We start from the raw sequence: 18,738 nt of genomic DNA on the forward strand, positions 1-18,738 counted from the left end.
CGTTCCACAACACAACACCTCCCAGAAGGCCTCGCGGCCCGACTTAACTTCCGGCCAGAACGGAGGAGGCGTTTCCTGTGTGAGAGAGTGGGGTGAGCTAGGTCTGCTCAGGTGGCTAAGCCCGGGCGTGCCGATCTACCGCGAACTGCAACTCAGACCTGGCTAAACTCTGAGAGTTGCAGGAACAGTCGTTTCGGGTGGGCCCAGGCATTGCGCTGAGAGGAATAGGCTTGGGGCCCGCTGTGGACCACACTTCCCAGAGGACCCAGTGGCCTGTCGCTCTTCTCGCGGGAACTCGAACTTTTCATCACGCCTGGCGGGACCGTTAGATCCTGGAGGTGAGAGATGTTGGGCCCCTGGGGAACTGGTTCAGCTCTGCAGGTTCGGACTCCGGGGGACCCGAAAGGAGGAGACTGGAGGCCGATACGGAACTCGGTCCTTGGGCCTGTGAGGGCGGAGCAGCATAAGAAGGGGGAGGTTATGCGACCCATGTGCAGAAACAGGATGCCTATCATTGTGGAATTGTGACTGTGTGTCCCTGTGGTGGTGTGTGCTTGTGGCCCCGCGACGCTGGGATACCTGCGACTGTGCGAGTTCTGTGTTCCGTGGTGAGTTTGCGGTTCTATTTGTGTTTGGCTCTGTGTGTGCGGGTGTGGAGTCCGCGTTCCCTTGCTTTAAGTATGGCTGTGCCTATTGTGTGTGGCGCTGTGTGTATGGATATGAGGCTCCTCTCAGCTGTGCGATTGTTACTCCAGAACTCTGTCCTTAGGAAACCTCTGTGAAGTTTGGTTAGATTATAGTCTTCAACAGCAGTAACCTCAGTTTTCTCCTGAGACACTGGGATTGGACCGGACGCCCCATTTTTCTCTGATCTCCATTCCCTGTGTGTGCTGGGGGCTGGGGCTGGGGCTGGGGCTGATCTGTAACCTGACTATTTTGAGCAACAAGAAAAACCTGGTGTCTCATGATTACTTTCTCCTCTCCCAGTTCTACCCTTCTCCAGGTGAGGCGCAGAAGAGAAGGAAAGAATGCAAGATGAACTTATACAAGCAGTTTCCAAGGTATGTTGGGGTTTCCTCTTTTCTTTCCTTCTTCTGAAAGTTAATGCTTAATAAAGATATGTCATTTGATTATAGGTTCCTATAATTTTCCTACTGGAGAAAAGGATAGTTGAGCCTGCTGTTGAAGGATAATAGCTCCCTTATACCTAAAGTTTACTTATTTGGAAAATGGCTCCACTTATGTTTGGCAGGTTTTCTTCTTTTTAAATGCAATATTTATGATGACTTTCAAATAAAAGTATGATTATTTTAGGGATTTTGAAAACACAAAATTACCAAGAAAAAAATAAAATTCGAGACCACTCGAATACCTAGTGTTAATATTTTGGTGTATTTTAATTATTTTTCCAAGACCAAATTATACTTCATTTACCATTTTATATCCTACATTTTCACTAAAAAGTGTCATTCTCCTGTGTGTTCAGATGATCTTTGTAAGTATCATTTTCAACATACATTTTTTTTTCATGAATGAGTTATGCTTTATTTGTCAGATCAGTTGTGTCAGACATGAAATCTTTAAACATTTATTTTACATATTTATTTATACAGACAGACTGGTACATATATTACACATAGGTTTGAATTTGGATTTCCATGATAAATTATAAGATTGAACACTACTTCATATGTTTATGGTTATCAGGGTTTCTTCTTTTCTGAAACACTTGTTGAAATCTTTTATTTTGCTCTTGGATTATCTCTTATTGGTTCATGGGAATTCTTTAAATAATCTGGAGATGGATCCTTTATTGATTAAATTTTTTTACTACTTGGGTTGTTTTATCACTTCCTTTAAGGTAGTTTTATGAATAAAAGTCCTAATTTTTTAACAAAGCCAAATTTATCATATTTTTTCCCCTTGGTGGTATGTTTTTGTGTCTTATTTAGGAAATCCTTCCCTGTCCCAAGGTTATGCAAATATTCTATATTTATACTTAAAGAGATAATCCGATTTATTTATTTAACCTATTTTTGAGTATTCTAGCTCCTCATTTGAGGTAATTTGGCTTTTTTTCCTCTGGCTGTTTTTAAGACTTTCTCTCTGTTTTTGGCTTTCTGTAACTCAAGTGTGATGTGCGTAAGTGTGCACTTTTTATTTATCTGCTTGGAATTTGTTAAGGGTTTTTGAATTTCTGGATAGGTGTTCAGGAAAATCTTCAGCCATCTTCAAAGATTGCCCTCCCTCACTCTCTCTCCTTTTCTTCTTAGGCTCTAATTATACATAGATTATAATTTCTCTCTCTTTTTCTTTTTGTCTCTTAATATCTTTTTGCTTTTCAGAGTTAATACTTATAGCTCAAATCAAAACAATATTAAGCAAAAGAACTTTGCCTTGTCTCAGGATGGGGATGGAGAGCATGGCAGGTAGCTAGAGTTTTTGGATTCTTCCTCAACTATTAGAAAAAATATCTTTATTCTGTTATGTTTCAACACTTCTGATCTTGGTGAACTCAGCAAATCATAAGGCTATCAGTTCACTTTATGATTCTCTTATCTGAAAATTAGAGTGTACCAAGGTAGAGGACTCAGTGTAGGGATAGTGTTTTCTGAAGATATAAATTTGGAGCTGAAATTTAGTTCTCAAGGAACTAAATTTGGAACTTTCAATTTTAAAAATGTGTTTTTGGTACAGAGGCAAAGAAAATCGGGATGAGAATCAGTCTCCCCAAATCTATTCAGTTTAAGGCCTTTCTATCTGAATTTCTTCAAAAAAGGGTCGAGTCTTTCTAATCCCTTCTCCTGTGCCAAAGCCCAAACAGAACATCTGGTTTCCCTCTATCAACCTGTAATTACACTCACCATCTCTATAATGAAGATTACTGTTCAATATTAATGGGAATGATTCTAGGAAGGTAGTATACTATAGTGGAAAATAAATTTTAAAAGGAATAAAGTGAATTTTGTTTTCAGAAGCTAACCTAATGTTTAATCAGGAAATATCTGAAACATTCCCAGTAAAGTCAGAAGAAGACAAGGGTATACACCGTTACCAGTTACTTAACATTGTTCTGTAGATATTAACCAAAGCACTTAGACAAGAGGAAACATTAGGTTAAAAATTAGAAAGAAGGGTGTAAGATTATTACTTTTTGCAGATGATATGACTGTGTACCTGGAAAATCAAATCAACTTATAACCAACACTTTGAAATAAGTAGGACTCCATAGGGAGCAAGGAAAAGACTTTTTTTTTTCCTATAATTTCCACTCTCAGCTCTAAGGCTAATGTTTTTTGTTTCCCTGAATAAAAGCTTGTGTAGTCCCTATAATTGTTTTGATCACTCTTTGGTATTCTTTGGTTATTTTCAGTCATAAGATCAGTCTCATTTTACTAATTACAACCTCTAGTTGAGTGTAATAATGTGCAAATTTCATTTAAAGCCTTTTCTCTGAGCTCAGGCTTGCTTCAGGCCAGAAGCTTGCAGTGTGAAAAGGGGGACATACTAAGCTGCTTTGTTTCCTTAACCTGAACTCCTTTTCCTTGGCTCAGCAGTCAGTTTCTCTCCCATAGTCCTCTATCCTCCTGTTCCTAGGTGTTGCTCTCTAGGTCTGCTGCCAGATATTGTTCAGGGACTTGCCCTTTACAATTACACTGGACTTTTTTCACCATTCTCATGTTAGTTTTCTAGTCTCTGAGTACAATACCTTTCATTTTCTTAATTTACTCTCTAGTTTTGATGGAACACATAGGCCAGTAGGTTCCTAAGAAAAGCTAGACAGAAGATAATTTAACATTCATTCTCTGTGAATCTAGAATTATCTTTTCTTTTTTTCCTTTTCTTTTTTTTTCTTTTTGGCTACGTGGCATGTGGGATCTTAGTTCCCTGACCAGGGATTGAATCCACAACCCCTGCATTGGAAGTGCAGAATCTTAACCACTGGACCGCCAGAGAAGTCCCTAGAATTCTCTTGACTTAATCTTCACAGTAACTTGGTATTTAACCTTGCTTGGTGTATAGTCTTCACGCTAGCTTTGGCTGGGTGTGGAATTCTTGGCCAGAATTCATTGTCCTTTATAATATTAAAGGAATCACTTTATTTTCTTGCTGTTGAGAAATCCATTGCCATTCTGATTCCTGAAAATTTTTATGTGATCCACAGAAGCTTTTAGAGAGTTCTGTTTTTCCCTGATATTCTGAAATCTTACTCCAAAATATATCATAAGGTATTTTTTTAAGCTTTGTTGGAATATAATTGGTTTACACTGTTGTGCCAGTTTTTGCTGTACAACAAAGTGAATCAGCTGTGTTTATACATATATCCCCATATCCCCTCCCTCCTACGACTCCTTACCACCCTGCCTATCTCAGCCCTCTAAGTCATCACCCATCATCGGGCTGATCTCCCTGTGTTATGCAGCAGCTTCCCACTAGCTGTCTGTTTTACATTTGATAGTGTATATATGTCAGTGTTACTCTCTCACTTTGTCCCAGCTTCCCCTTCAGCCCCCCACCCTGTGTCCTCACATCCGTACTCTACAGCTGCATCTTTATTCTTGCCCTGTCACTGGGTTCATCAGTACCATTTTTTTAGATTCCATATATGTGAGTTAGCATACGGTATTTGTTTTTCTCTTTCTGGCTTACTTCACTCTGTATGACAGGCTCTAGGTCCATCCACCTCACTACAAACAAGTCAATTTCATTCCTTTTTATGGCTGGGTAATATTCCATTGTATGTATGTGCCACATCTTCTTTATCCATTCATCTGTTGATGGGCATTTAGGTTGCTTCCATGTGCTGGCTGTTATAAATAGTGCTGCAGTGAAATTGTGGTACATGTTTCTTTTTGGATTATGGTTTTCTCAGGGTATATGGTATTGCTGGGTCATATGGTAGTTCTATTTTTAGTTTTTTAAGGAACCTCCATACTGTTTTCCATAGTGGCTGTACCAATTTACATTCCCACCAACAGTGCAGGAGGGTTCCCCATGAGGTATTTTAAAAAGATTTATTTATTTATTTATATTTTTGGCTGTGTTGGGTCTTTGTTGCTCAGTGTGAACTTTTCTCTAGTAGTGGAGAGCGGGGTCTACTCCTTGTTCCAGTGCACAGGCTGCTCGCTGCGGTGGCTTCCCTTGTGGCGCACAGGCTCTAGGCGCACAGGCTTCAGTAGTTGCAGCACTTGGGCTCAGAAGTTGTGGCACACGGGCTTAGTTGCTCCCCGGCAAGTGGAATCTTCCTAGACCAGGGATTGAACCCATGTCCCCTGCATTTTCAGGTGGATTCTTAACCACTGTGCCACCAGGGAAGTCCCCAGAAAGTATTTTTTAAAGTCCATCACCTTTTCCCCCTCTTGGGGCTTAAAGGGAACATGGGACAGAATTCTCATTGATGCAGACTTTACTGTGGCCAGGCACTGAGGTGCGTGCTGCTATTTCGTCTCATTGGAAGAGTCCACTCTATTTGCACATTCCTAGACATATCCCTCTGTATATAGGAGATATGTCTTGACTTATATTGATATAATCAATTCTGGCTCCTTCAATTTACTTAATAATCTCTGTCCTTTTCTGTAGAGCCTTCTACCACTTCATCTACTACCATCTTTTTCTTCTCTCCTTCCATTGTGAAAGCATGTTTGTTGTTTCAGGGGTCATTGATGTTCAGGGATGTGTCTATAAACTTCTCTCAGGAGGAATGGGAATGCCTGGACTCTGGTCAGATGAATTTATACAAAGAAGTGATGTTGGAGAATTTCAGCAACCTGGTTTCAGTGGGTAAGGATAACTATCCCCCCAAATTCAGAGTCTGCCCTTGGGAATGTCTCCTTTCTCCATTGTGAATTAGTCATTTCAAGTAACCAGCTAAATTTCTGGTCTCTGTTCCCCAAGGAATGGTTGAGTTGGAATAGAATGGAAGAGTTGGAAATGGGCAGCTCCACTGGGCTGTGGCTGAAGCTTCATCTTCATCTTTCTCTGGTTGTTCCCTGTAGTAGCATCTCTTTCTTGATCACCAAGGGACTGTATCTGATTTCTGGGACAGGAACAGTATAACCATGTCCCATGTCTTTTCTTGTGATCAGGACTTTCCAGTTCTAAGCCAACTGTGATCTCCTTATTGGAACAAGGAAAAGAGCCCTGGATGGTTGACAGAGAGCTGACAAGAGGCCTTTGTTCAGGTAAGTGAGAAATAATAGAGCAAGAGCAAAGCCTGAGGAGGTATTACCTATAAGATGTCATCAGAAAACTCCCCTCAAACACCCAAGGCCTCTTCCATAAAAGAGATATCTTGCTTTTTTTTCTCTTATACTTTATTCCCAATCCACTGTAATAAGTACCTTCCTTTGTCGTTTCCAAGAGTTATTCTACCTTTGATTTCATTCCTTCATAAGATCTGCTGCATTTAGACTTTTATAACAGTAGATATTCCCACCCTAAGAAGTGTGTGTGTGTGTTCCAATACTGCTTTTCATTTTATCTACTTTCCAAGTATTTGTTAACTTCATTACCCAGTTTGTCCTGGATTGTAGTTCACTGTTTTGTTTATCAAACATTTGATTTTTTTTCACATTAAAAAAAATTCAGGGGCTTCCTAGGTGGTGCAGTGGTTGGGAATCCACCTTCCAATGCAGAGGTCATGGGTTCAATCCCAGCTCCAGGAAGGTCCCACATGCCACAGAGCAACTAAGCCCGTGTGCCAAAAATAAATAAATAAAAAAGTCAACTTAAAAAAAAAAAAAAATTCAGATATAACATGTATATGGAAGCTACGTGATAATGATTGTGTAGTGTGAAGAATTACACAAGTGAATGCATCCATGTAACCACCACTTAAGACAAGTAATAGAAAATTACTAGCACCGTAGAACCCTTTCTGCCCTTTCTTAATCACTAGCCTCTTTGTCCTCCCTGAAAATAAACACTATCTTGACTTCTAACTCCATGAATTAATTTTGCATGTTCCTGAGCTGCGTGTAAGTGGAATCATACATTATTTATTCTTTTGCCTTTGTCTTTTCTCAACTTTATGTTTATGGGATACATCATCCATGTTATTGCACATAGCTGATATTAGTTCATTCTCAGTGCTATGTTGTAGTCCATTCTATGAATATGTTTTATGGGTATGTATTCTATATTGCTAATTATTATAAATTAAGTATCCTTTCTCCTGCACTGTTGGTGGGACTGTAAGTTGGTACAGCCACTATGGAAAACAATTTGGAGGTTCCTTAAAAAACTACAAATAGAACTTCCATATGATCCAGTAATCCCACTCCTGGGCATATACCCAAAGAAAACCATAATCCCAAAAGAAACTTGTACCATAATGTTTATTGCAGCACTGTTTACAATAGCCAGGACATGGAAGCAACCTAAATGCCCATCAACAAATGAATGGATAAAGAAGATGTGGCATATATACACAATGGAATATTACTCAGCTATAAAAAGGGATGAGATGGAGCTATATGTAATGAGGTGGATAGAACTACAATCTGTCATACAGAGTGAAGTAAGTCAGAAAGAGAAGGACAAATATTGTATGCTAACTCACATATACGGAATCTAAAAATGGTACTGATGAACTCAGTGACAAGAACAAGGACGCAGATACAGAGAATGGACTGGAGAACTCGAGGTATGGGAGGGGGCGGGGGGTGAAGGGGAAACTGAGACGAAGCGAGAGAGTAGCACAGACATATATATACTACCAACTGTAAAATAGATAGTCAGTGGAAACTTGTTGTATAACAAAGGGAGTCCAACTCGAGGATGGAAGATGCCTTGGAGGACTGGGGCGGGGAGGGTGGGGGGGGGGACTCGAGGTGGGGGGAGTCAAGGAAGGGAGGGAATGTGGGGATGTGTGTATAAAAACAGTTGATTGAACTTGGTGTACCCCCCAAAAAAAATTAAAAAAAAAAAAATTAAGTATCCTTTCTATTATTGACCATTGGGTTGTTTTCCAGTTTTTAGGTATGTGAACATTCATGTACATATCTTTTGGTACATATACGTACACATTTCTTTTGGGTGTATACCCAATAGTAGAATTAGTGGGTAATAGGATATGTGTTGGGTCAGTTTTAATAGATAATGCCAGTTTTCCAAAGTGGTTATACCAATTTATACTTCTACTAGTAGTATGAAAGTTGCTATTGCTCTGTATTCTTGCCAGTTCTTGATATTGCTAGACGTTTTAATTTTAGCCATTCTGCAGTGTGTATATGTGTGTGCATGTTCTGTGACTTGCCCATCTAAGTTTCTTGGTTCTATTCATTGGGTTGTCTCTTTTTCTTAGTGATTTGAAGTTCTTTGTATATTCTGTATATGAGCCTTTGTAAATTTCATCTACCATCTACTGCTTACATTTTTATTCTTTTAGTGTCTTGATTTTATTAATTTTAAGTAGTCAAGCTTATCTGTCTTTTCCTTTATAGTTGTTGCTTTTTGTGTTTTGTGTAGGAATCATTGCCTACCCCAAAGTCATGAAGAGACGTCCTGTGTTATATTCTAGTAGCTTTATAGCTTTACCTTTTACCTTTTGATCTCCAGTTTCCTGGAGCTGATATTTGTGTATAATGTGAGGTAGGGGTCAAATTTCTTTTTTTTTCCATGTAAATATCCAATTGACCAGGCAGTGTTTACTGAAAAGACTTTTTCCCTCTCTCTATAAGGCTACCTTTGTCATAAATCATGTGTTGCTGTATCTGTGAGTCTATCTCTGGACTTTATTCTGTTCCATTGGCTTGTTGACCTTTGTCCCAATACCACACTGTAATAGTACTGTAGTTTATAATAAGGCTTATTATCTGGCAGAGCAAGTTCTGCTTCTCCTCTTAGTCTTTTGCATTTTTGTATAAATTTTAGAATCGGCCTATTAATATTCACACACATAAAAATAACTGCTGACATTTTGATTAAGGTTAAAATAAATTTATACATCAGTTTCTGGAGAACTAACATTTTAAAACAGAGTCTTCTAAAAGAGTTTGGTTTTTAATTTGTTCAGGTAGTCTGCTAGGTGCTACATAGTTTAGAAAATATGTAGACTTACTAAAAAATTCATTGTTTAATGTGGAAGCTAGAACATTTCTATAAATAATTTCTACAAAGCAGAATTCAGCAAACAAGAAGATCAAATAGGAAGCTCAGAAGAAAGTTATAAAACAATAAAAAGAAATATAGAAGTGGAATTGATTCAAGTAGAAGTTAATTGTTGGATCCTTGGAAGAAGATGTCACCTATGGAGATAGTGATAGAAATAGACCATGCCTCCACTGAGAGAGAATTCTGGTTTCAACAGAACTCTCAGAACCTAGGCAGGAGTTTGTGAATCACCTTCCTTGCCCTCAGTATGTCTCAGCTAACCTTAAATATTTTATAAGCAGGGATGCAGAATTTTTTTCCTCCATAAATTGAATCATTTTCCTCTCTTTCTGTAAAAGAATTGAGCTTTCATCATTGACTTTTGGTGCCATCTTTACTGGATAATAAATTTGCATATATGAGTCTTTTTCAGTGCTTTATTATCTTCTTATGGTGTAATGCCAGTATGAGTGTCTTTATTTCTTTGGCTTGTATTTTTTAATATCTAATATCTCCTTCTTATTTTTCAGGTCCAAGGTTTACTTAACCTCTGGAGTATTTTTGCTTTTTTAATTTTTGTTTCCCTGTGTCTCTCTTACTGCTTTTCCTCCCCACCAACTTGCTTACTCACTTCCTTCTCTGTCTTTCCTTGACCCCATACTTTTCCACATGGTCTCTGTTTATCCTTTTTCCACTTCTTTATAATTAAATTTTCCTTTTCATCAAGGTAATACATTATAGGATGAAAAATCATGTAGTATTAAATATATAACATGAAAGGTAAAACTATTACTTAAAAAGGAAATTTTTTAATATTTAAACTTTTTAAAGAGAAAATCTTTGTGAAAAATAGACAAAGAAAGATAACTCACATTAAACTCCAAAAGTAGGAGCATGAGGTCGATCTCAAGGAAGTAAGGTAGTGGAAACCCGGATAGTGGTGGAGAAGAGATACCTCAGGTCCAATGCAACTGTGGAAACAACCAGCAGCAATGGGAAAGAGCAAGGGGGTCGAGACCTCCATCATGTATTACCGATTGGAGGAGGTGGCAAAGAGCAACTCCCTGAAGGAGATATGGCTGGTGATTCACGGGCAAGTCTACGATGTCACCTGCTTCCTTAACCAGCATCCTGGTGGAGAAGTGGTTCTGCTGGAACAAGCTGGTAGAGATGCAGCTGAAAGCTTTGAAGATGTAGGCCATGCCTCTGATGCCAGAGAAATGCTCAAGCAGTACTATATTGGTGATATGCATCTGAATGACCTTAAACCTGGAAGTGGTAGCAGGAACCCTTCAAAAAGCAACATGTACAAAAGTTGTTGGTCATATTGGATCTTCCCCATCATAGGTGCTATTCTCTTAACTTTTCTGTATCGTTACTACATGGCAGGGAGCTAATTGGCCTGAGGAAACCTTGTTGAAATCTGGAAAACAAATCCACTTGGGAGTGAGAACTAGAGACTTCTTTGGAGGCTGCAGCAGTGCCCCTTTTCTCGAATCCTGCCAATTGTATTCTTCCCCCTTGGAACCCAGACTGTTGGCCAGATATCTGCCTCAGCCCTGGGGCAATGTCAAAGTCATTTCTTAGAGCCTTATTCTCAAAACATCTGCTCATTGTTCTGTGTCCTTGCCATTGTTTCTTCTCTTTATTCTTTTCCACGAGCACCCTTATGTTTCAAAATTTCTTTTATAATTACAGTCCACATGTCCTAATGACATTGCCCTTTGGTAAAATTGCTTTCCAATACTTTAAATGCACATTAGACATATTTAACAGGGCATCAGGCTCTGGTTTTGAAGCTTTTCTTTTTCCCTTTTTCTTTTAAGTAAATATTTTAAAAAAACAAAACTCCAAACATACAAACCATAAAGCAAAATCATGAACTGAAAATACATCAAAATTAAGGATTTCTGCTAAATGAAGTGCACAATAGACACATTTAATGCAGAGTAAACTAGAAGATGCTTGCTAATTAATAGGAAGAAGCTGGTGACTCCAATAAAAATGCCAATAAAGGTTAACAAGGCTAAAATGCTAATAAGCCTGCCATATGTTCATGCTTATTAATAATTAGAAATGCAAATGAAGACAATGAAATATCACTTTTCACTTAGACGAGAAAGGTAGAAAGCTGGATAATGACAAATGTGGGTGGGAACATAGAAATTCTTATGCACTTTTGGTGAAAGTATAGAGTGGTGTTGCCTTTCTCTACAGCCATCTGGTACTATTTAAACAGGTATACATATGCCCCACTTTGGAGTATATATCTAAAATTGAAAGTAATGCAAAAGGATAAATACTTCATGTCTTCCCAATGTCATACCAGTGTATCATCTGTCAGGTTCATGCGAGGATTATTTAATTATCTGGAGAAATGTACCTTTGTTTCACTTACTATTTACTACTCATTAGGGACCAGGTTCTCTTAAAATTAGATGTTAAATTTAAAAAGGTTGATAAGTTGCAAATGATTTGTCTCATGGAAAAGGTAGCCTTAAGGGTATGGTTTTATTATCCTATAAAACAGTAACTCATTTTTGTATCCAACTTAGTGATGTTATTCCTGCATTTTTTTTCTTTAGGGACCATATGAACGCAATCTCTCCTAGATAATTTGAGCTAGCTTAATCATTCCTCTGGCTCTCTCATTAATGAGTTAAATAAATCTTTAAAACATGCTTATCATATTCTGTTTCATTGGTTTATGTGATGTCTTTATGCCAGTACTGTACTGTTTTAACTGCTGTAGCTGTCATATATTTTGAAATCAGAAAGTGTGACACCTCTTAGCTTTCTTAAACTTTCTAAAGATTATTTTTGGCTCTTCAAATAGTTCTTTTTTCTATTAATATTTCTGTTAAAAATGTCATTGGGATTTTTATAGGGATTGCATTGAATCTGTAGATTACATTTTAACACTATTAAGTCCTCCAGTCCACGGGCATGAGATCTCTTTCCATTTAGTTTTGTCTTTAATTTCTTCAGTGTTTTATAGTTTTCACTGTACACGTCTTTCATCTCCCTAGTTAAGTTTATTCCTAAGTATTTTATTCCTTTTGATGCTGTTATAAATGGAACTGTTTTCCTAATTTCCTTTCACAGTTTGTTGTTAGTATATAGAAACACTATTTTGTATCCTGCAACTGAACACTAAATTCGTTTAATTCTGACAGTTTTTATGTGGAGTCTTTAGTGTTTTCTATATATAAGATGTCATTTGCAAAAAGGGACAGTTTTACTTCTTACTTTCCAATTTTGAAGCCTTTTTATATCTTTCTTGCCTAATTGCTTTGGCTAGGACTTCCAGTACCGTAAATAACAGAAGTGGCAAGATTGGGCATCGTTGCCTTCTTCATGACCTTAGATGAAAAAAGCTTTCAGTTTTCACCATTGAGTATGATATTAGCTGTGGGATTTTCATATATGACTATTATTATGTTGAATTAATTTTCCTTTAAGTTTGTTGAGAGTTTTTTATCATGAAAGGATGTTGAATCTGTTGAGATGACTGTGTGGTCTTTATCCTTTATTCTCTTAATGTGGTATATCACATTAATTTTTGTATGCTGAACCATCTTTGCATCCTAGGCATAAATTGTACTTGGTCATGATGTATGATCCTTTTAGTGTGCTGTTGAGAAGTTTTGAATTTATATTCATCAGGAATATTGGCCTGTAGTTTTCTTTTTTATGATTTGTCTGGCTTTGGCTTGAGGGTAATGCTGGCTTCATAAAATGAGTTTGGAAGTCTTTCCTGCTCTTCAGTTTTTTGGAAGACTGAGAAGGATTGGCATAATGTGTGGTGGAATTCACTAGTGAAGCTCCCAACAAAGAAAAGTCTAGGCTTTTACTAGTTTGGTCTGCTTACCATAGACTTTCTATTTAGACTTGCTGTTTCTTCATGACTTCCTGTTTCTTCATGATTCAGTCTTTGCAGATTGTATGTTTCTAGGAATTTTCCCATTTCCTCCAGTTTATCCAGTTTCTTGATGTATAATTATTCATAGTATTCTCTTATGATAATTTTTATTTCTGTGACATCAGTTATAATGTTTCTTTTATTTCTGATTTTGTCTCTTTTTTCTTAATTTAGCTAAAAGTTTGTCAATTTTATTTCTTTTCAGTAAACCAACTATTAGTTCCATTGATTTTTTTCTGTTGTTTTTCTGTTCTCTATTTCATTTATCTTTGTTCTAATCTTTATTGTTTCCTTCTCTCTGCTAACTTTGGGTTTAGTTTGTTCCTTGAAATGTAAAGTTAGGTTGTATATTTGTGATTCTTCTTTTTCAATGTAGGAACTATAAACTTCCCTCTTCATACTGCTTTTTCTGCATCCCATAAGTGTTATGTTTTTGTTTGTCTAAAGATATTTTCTGATTCTTCTCTTGGCCATTGGTCGTTCAGAAGTGTGTTGTTATTAATTTCCACATATTTGTGAATTTTCCAGTTTTCCTTTTGTTACTGATTTCTAGTTTTGTTCCATTATAGTCAGAAAAGATACTTGATGTGATTTCTGTCTTAAATTTCTTAAGACTTATTTTGTGAACTAATGTGTGATATATCCTATGGAATGTTTCGTGTATGCTTGATGAGAATATATTCTACTGCTGATGGGTGGAACATTCTACATATGTCATTTAGGTCCATTTGATCTGTAGTATTGTTCAAGTTGCTTTTCTTCCTTGATTTACTATGTGCTTGTTCTGTCTATTACTGAAAGTAGGCTGTTGAAGTGTCCTGCTATTGTATTTTTGTCTATGTCTCCCTTCAGTTTTGTCAGTGTTCACTTATATACTCAAGTGCTCTGATATTGGGTGCAAGTGATATAATTGTTACAGCTTCCTGGTGAATTGACCATTTTATCAATATATAATATCCTTGTTTCTTGTGACAATTTTAGCTTAAAGTCTATTTTATCTGATGTAAGTATAGTATATCCTCTCTTTAGGTTACCATTTGCATGGATTATCTTTTTCCATCCCTTCATTTTCAGCCATTATCTGTGTTCTTAAATCTAAAGTGGGTCTCTAGAAGGCAACATATAGTTGGATATTGTTGTTTTCTCCATTCAGTCACTCTCTTTTGAGAGTTTAAGCCATGTACATTTAAAGTTATTATTGAAAAGGAAAGATTTACTATTGCCATTTTGTTCGTTGTTTTCTGTTTTCCTTGTAATTCTTTTGTCCCTCTTTTCCTCCCTTGCTGCCTTCCTTTTGTTTCTTTGATTGTTTGTATTGATGTGCTTTGAACTCTTTCTGTTTTTCTTTTCTGTCATCTCTATAAGGTGTTTTCTTTGTGGTTATCATGGGGCTTTCAAAAATATAACAGTATGTTTTAAGCTGATAACAATTTAACTACAATCATATACAAAAACACTTTTTACTTCTCCCTACCCACACTTTGTGTTATTGTCATTGCACCCTTCTGGCACATAGATATGTTCACCAACCAGGAAGCTTCCCCCAACTTTTTTACTTCCCCCAAGTTTTTTACTGGGGTGTCATTATGTAGGCAGTGGTGACCAGCCCCATCCCTTGAAACTAAGGGTCCACTGTGAATCACCTCCTTATCATAAATTTAGGTGTGATCAAAAGGTTCTTGTTGTGAATAACAAAAGACAATCCAGTGGTTTTTGAAGTTTCAGTGGTTTTTGAAGCTCTTTGCCAGGAACTGGGAACAAAGACCAGATGTATTTTTTGTATCACAAGTATGTCTATTTTCTGTTAATTCTTTCTTCTCAGTTCAGTACCCATGCCCACAGCTATGCTGGATGTTCCTGAATCCAGATTTTCTTGGGTTCCATTTTTCTAGATTTCTAGTTTTCTGTGAGAATGGAAAACTATAATCATTCTTTCCTGTGGGATGAGGAGGGGATACAGTCTTTGAACTTATCCTTCAGCTTTTACTGTTCTCTGTACACCACTATTAGAAGTGCCTGATGCCTCCAATTCTTGTGCATTTGTGGAGATTTGCACCATAAATCAGTACTGTGGAATTCACCCACTGTAGGTTCAGTTTTAATATTCTCTGGTCTGCAGTCATTTATCACTCATCTATTGGCTTTCCAGTTTCCAAGTTTTATTGCTAGTTTCTTCTCCAGTATCTTTTGCCCCAGTGGGGTTTTCCTTTCCCCTCGTTAAGCTTTGACTGTAATTTTCTTGTGGATTCATAAACAAGCATTTGTAAGCTTATATATACACAGTCTGCCATTTTTAACAGAAATTATGCCCTCTTTTATTTTGTAGGCCCAAAATCAATACTTGCAGTGCTTTCATGGTCATTGGCAGACATGCAGAGTGGTGGAAAATGCTGACATGGAGTTCTTCTTTTCTCACAGAGAATGTTTCATTCTTATTCTCATCTCACACTCAAGCTACCTCCCTTCTTGGTAACTGCCATGACTTGAAGATTCCATTTCTCTTTCCCAGTGTCAGCATCACGAAATTCCAAGGCAAACTATTTTCACTGAATCCCCAACATATACCAGACTCTATTCACAGAAAAAATTTACCTGTATATCATTCTCACCAGTTTCATTCAGCATGCTAGACTTGCTGTGGGCCATCCCCCACTGTGAATTTACCAACAACATACCCTTTGCTTAGAATAGCTGATCCTTCGCTATCCGCATTTGTACATCTCAGCACATTTATTCCTCGGTAGTCCTGTAGACATGACAGTTATCCACAAATTACAAAACATATAGCATGATGTTCTATGAGTACATGATTATATAAATGTGCATACGATTAGAATCACTGTATAATGTGGAGGATGGCCCTGAAAAGTGGATTCACTGAAGTTGCAGGTGATTCTGATCCACACCAGGATTATAGAGGTCATCTATTTCCCTAATCACCCTCTTCAACTTCCTCTGTTGCCTCTCCTTAATGTCTGTGCTTTACTCATCAATTTTACAAATTGCTTAGCCATATTTGAGAACTGTCTAAGCATTTACTTTTCCAAATATTATTTTCAACTTAATCTTTGCATTTCTCTTCAGAAGTTTAACCCTTTCCTAGGATAGGAAAAATGAGTGTATGCCTTTTTATTTCCTTTCAGATCTGGAATCCATGTGTGAGACCAAGTTACTATCTCTAAAGAAGAGACATTTCAGTCAAGTAATGTTTACTTATGAAGACATACACACTTTTATTCAGCCCACATTTCTTATTCCACATCAAAAAACTATTAATGAAGAGAAACTCTGTAAATGTAAAATATGTGGAAAGGCCTTTAATGAAAACTCACACTTTGTTCAACATCAGAGAATTCATTCTGCTGAAAAAAACTATGAATGTGAGGAGTGTGGGAAATCCTTTAGTCGTGGCTCACTTGTTGCTCGACATCAGAGGATTCACACTGGTGAAAAACCCTATGAATGTAAAGAATGTGGCAAGGCTTTTAGTTGTAGTTCATATTTTTCTCAACATCAGAGGATTCACACTGGTGAGAAACCCTATGAATGTAAAGAATGTGGAAAAGCCTTTAATTATTGCTCAAACCTTAATGATCATCAGAGAATTCACACTGGTGAAAAACCCTATGAATGTAAAGTATGTGGAAAAGCCTTTACTAAAAGTTCACAACTTTTTCCACATCTGAGAATTCATACTGGTGAGAAACCTTATGAGTGTAAGGAATGTGGGAAAGCCTTTACTCAACATTCAAGGCTTATTCAACACCACAGAATGCATACTGGTGAGAAACCTTATAAGTGTAAGGAATGTGGAAAGGCCTTTAGTAGTGCCTCAACACTTACCAACCATCACAGAATTCATGCTGGCAAGAAACTCTATGAATGTAAAGAATGTGGAAAGGCCTTTATTCAGAGCTCAGAACTTATTCAACATCAGAGAATCCATACCGATGAAAAACCATATGAATGCAATGAATGTGGAAAGGCTTTTAATAAAGGCTCAAACCTTACTCGACATCAAAGAATTCACACTGGTGAGAAACCTTATGACTGTAAGGAATGTGGAAAGGCCTTTGGTAGTCGCTCTGACCTCATCCGCCATGAAGGAATTCATATTGGATAAGTGATAAGCCCTTTTGATAACCTTTATAGTAATATTTTTAAAAACAGATAATCCAAAAAATAAACAGAAAAAACAAAAACAAAAACAGATAATGTGTGTTCAAAGGTTCCTCTGTGTAGTAGTTTTCTAGGGCTACTGTAATGAAGTACCAAGTACCACACAACTAGGTAGCTTAAAACAACAGAAACTTATTCTCTCAGTTTTTTAGCCTTGAAACCCAGACTCAGAGTTGTTGGCAAGGTTGATTCCTTCTGAAAAGTTGTACAAGTGCTGAGTGTTAAAAGCCAAAGGGGCAGGTGGGAATGAGGAAGAGCACCAAATGGTAGAAGGGGCATCTGAGGAGATCTGATAGAGCATTGATACTGTCCACTACAAAACTCTTGAATAAACTCTACATTTGCTCAAAAAAAAAAGAAAAAAGAAAGAAAGGTTAATTCTTCTGGGGAAGAATCTGTTCCATGCCCTTCTGATGCACTTCTCCTAGCTTCTCATAACAGCAATTTTTGACATATCTTGGCTTACAGATGCATTGCTCCAATCTCTGCCTCCATCTTCACACTGTGTTCTGTGTGTCTCTGTGTGTCTTCTCTTATACGGACATGGGTTATATTGGATTAAGGCTCACCCTAAGGACCTCATCTTAACTTGATTATATATGCAAAGACCTTATTTCCATGTAAGATCAAATACACAGATACCAGGTGTTAGGACTTCAACATAGTTCAATCCATTACACTGTTAACTCTATTTTTATTAATGAATTTGTAATTTTATACATAATGTTAATCAACTGTATTTTAAAATGTGAATTAAACTCCCTTTTCCCCCAAAAGAGAAAGATTCTATCTCAAAACTACTTATTCTATAATTCCTTCCCACTTATTCTCCATTTTGGTTATACATTTGTTTGTATTAGCTTATGTTTTAGGGCCATCTTTTCTATATCTGTGGCCTACAGAATACTACACTGTAAATTGTGTTACATAGGCTAGCTTTGAATTCATGGTGGAATTATAACTTTGTTTTTTGAAGGCAGCTCTAGTCTTTTTTCCTTTTTTAAAATTAATATTTTGTTATTGTAAAAAAACCAGAAAGGACACAAAGGAAAAAAGATTATTTGTAAGCCTACCAAGCAGAAATGACTATACTTTCAAATTATTACAACATATCCTTCCAGGCTTTGTTTAGTGTAATCATGACATGCATGCTGTAGCATAACCTGCTTTTATCATGCTACTGGTTCAGCAAGTATAGATTTTATATACCATTCTTTTTAATGATGTCATAATAATATTTTCTTGACTATCATTTTGATAAATAACTACTGATAAATATTTTCGTGCCTGTTTAAACTTTGCAGTTATAAAAGTTGCCTTCTGAATGTAAATTTAGTACTTTTTTTTTGGTTTGAAATTTAAAAACATTAAATTTCAGTGCTGAAATAACTGATACAGATTTTCTCCCTATAAATAATTGCCAGTAAATCCCAACTCCCTCATAATCACTATTATGAATTTGTTTTTATCCTTTGAGACCTTTTTTAAAAAACTTTTTTACATTCATGCACACACAACCAAATATGTAAATACTTATAGAA

General features: G+C 36.9%; 1 protein-coding gene across 4 annotated transcripts; it reads left to right on the top strand.

The window, feature by feature from the left end:
- The first annotated feature begins 66 nt into the window (after nt 1–66).
- Nucleotides 67–18,517, top strand: ZNF829 (zinc finger protein 829). Of its 4 annotated transcripts, none has more exons than XM_057712515.1 (5): nt 67–338; nt 988–1,061; nt 5,658–5,784; nt 6,090–6,185; nt 16,162–18,517. In XM_057712515.1, the coding sequence occupies exons 2-5, from the start codon at nt 1,029–1,031 to the stop codon at nt 17,139–17,141; spliced, it is 1,236 nt and encodes a 411-aa protein (XP_057568498.1). In that variant the 5' UTR covers nt 67–338; nt 988–1,028; the 3' UTR covers nt 17,142–18,517. The 4 variants fall into 4 exon arrangements, with proteins under 4 accessions (XP_057568498.1, XP_057568501.1, XP_057568499.1 ...); XM_057712516.1 differs by lacking the exon at nt 67–338 and adding an exon at nt 395–608; XM_057712518.1 differs by lacking the exon at nt 5,658–5,784 and having other exon boundaries at nt 323–338.
- The last annotated feature ends 221 nt before the right edge of the window (nt 18,518–18,738 follow it).

The sequence above is a fragment of the Hippopotamus amphibius genome, chromosome 16, assembly GCF_030028045.1.
Source record: "Hippopotamus amphibius kiboko isolate mHipAmp2 chromosome 16, mHipAmp2.hap2, whole genome shotgun sequence".
Classification (NCBI taxonomy): Eukaryota; Metazoa; Chordata; class Mammalia; order Artiodactyla; family Hippopotamidae; genus Hippopotamus; species Hippopotamus amphibius.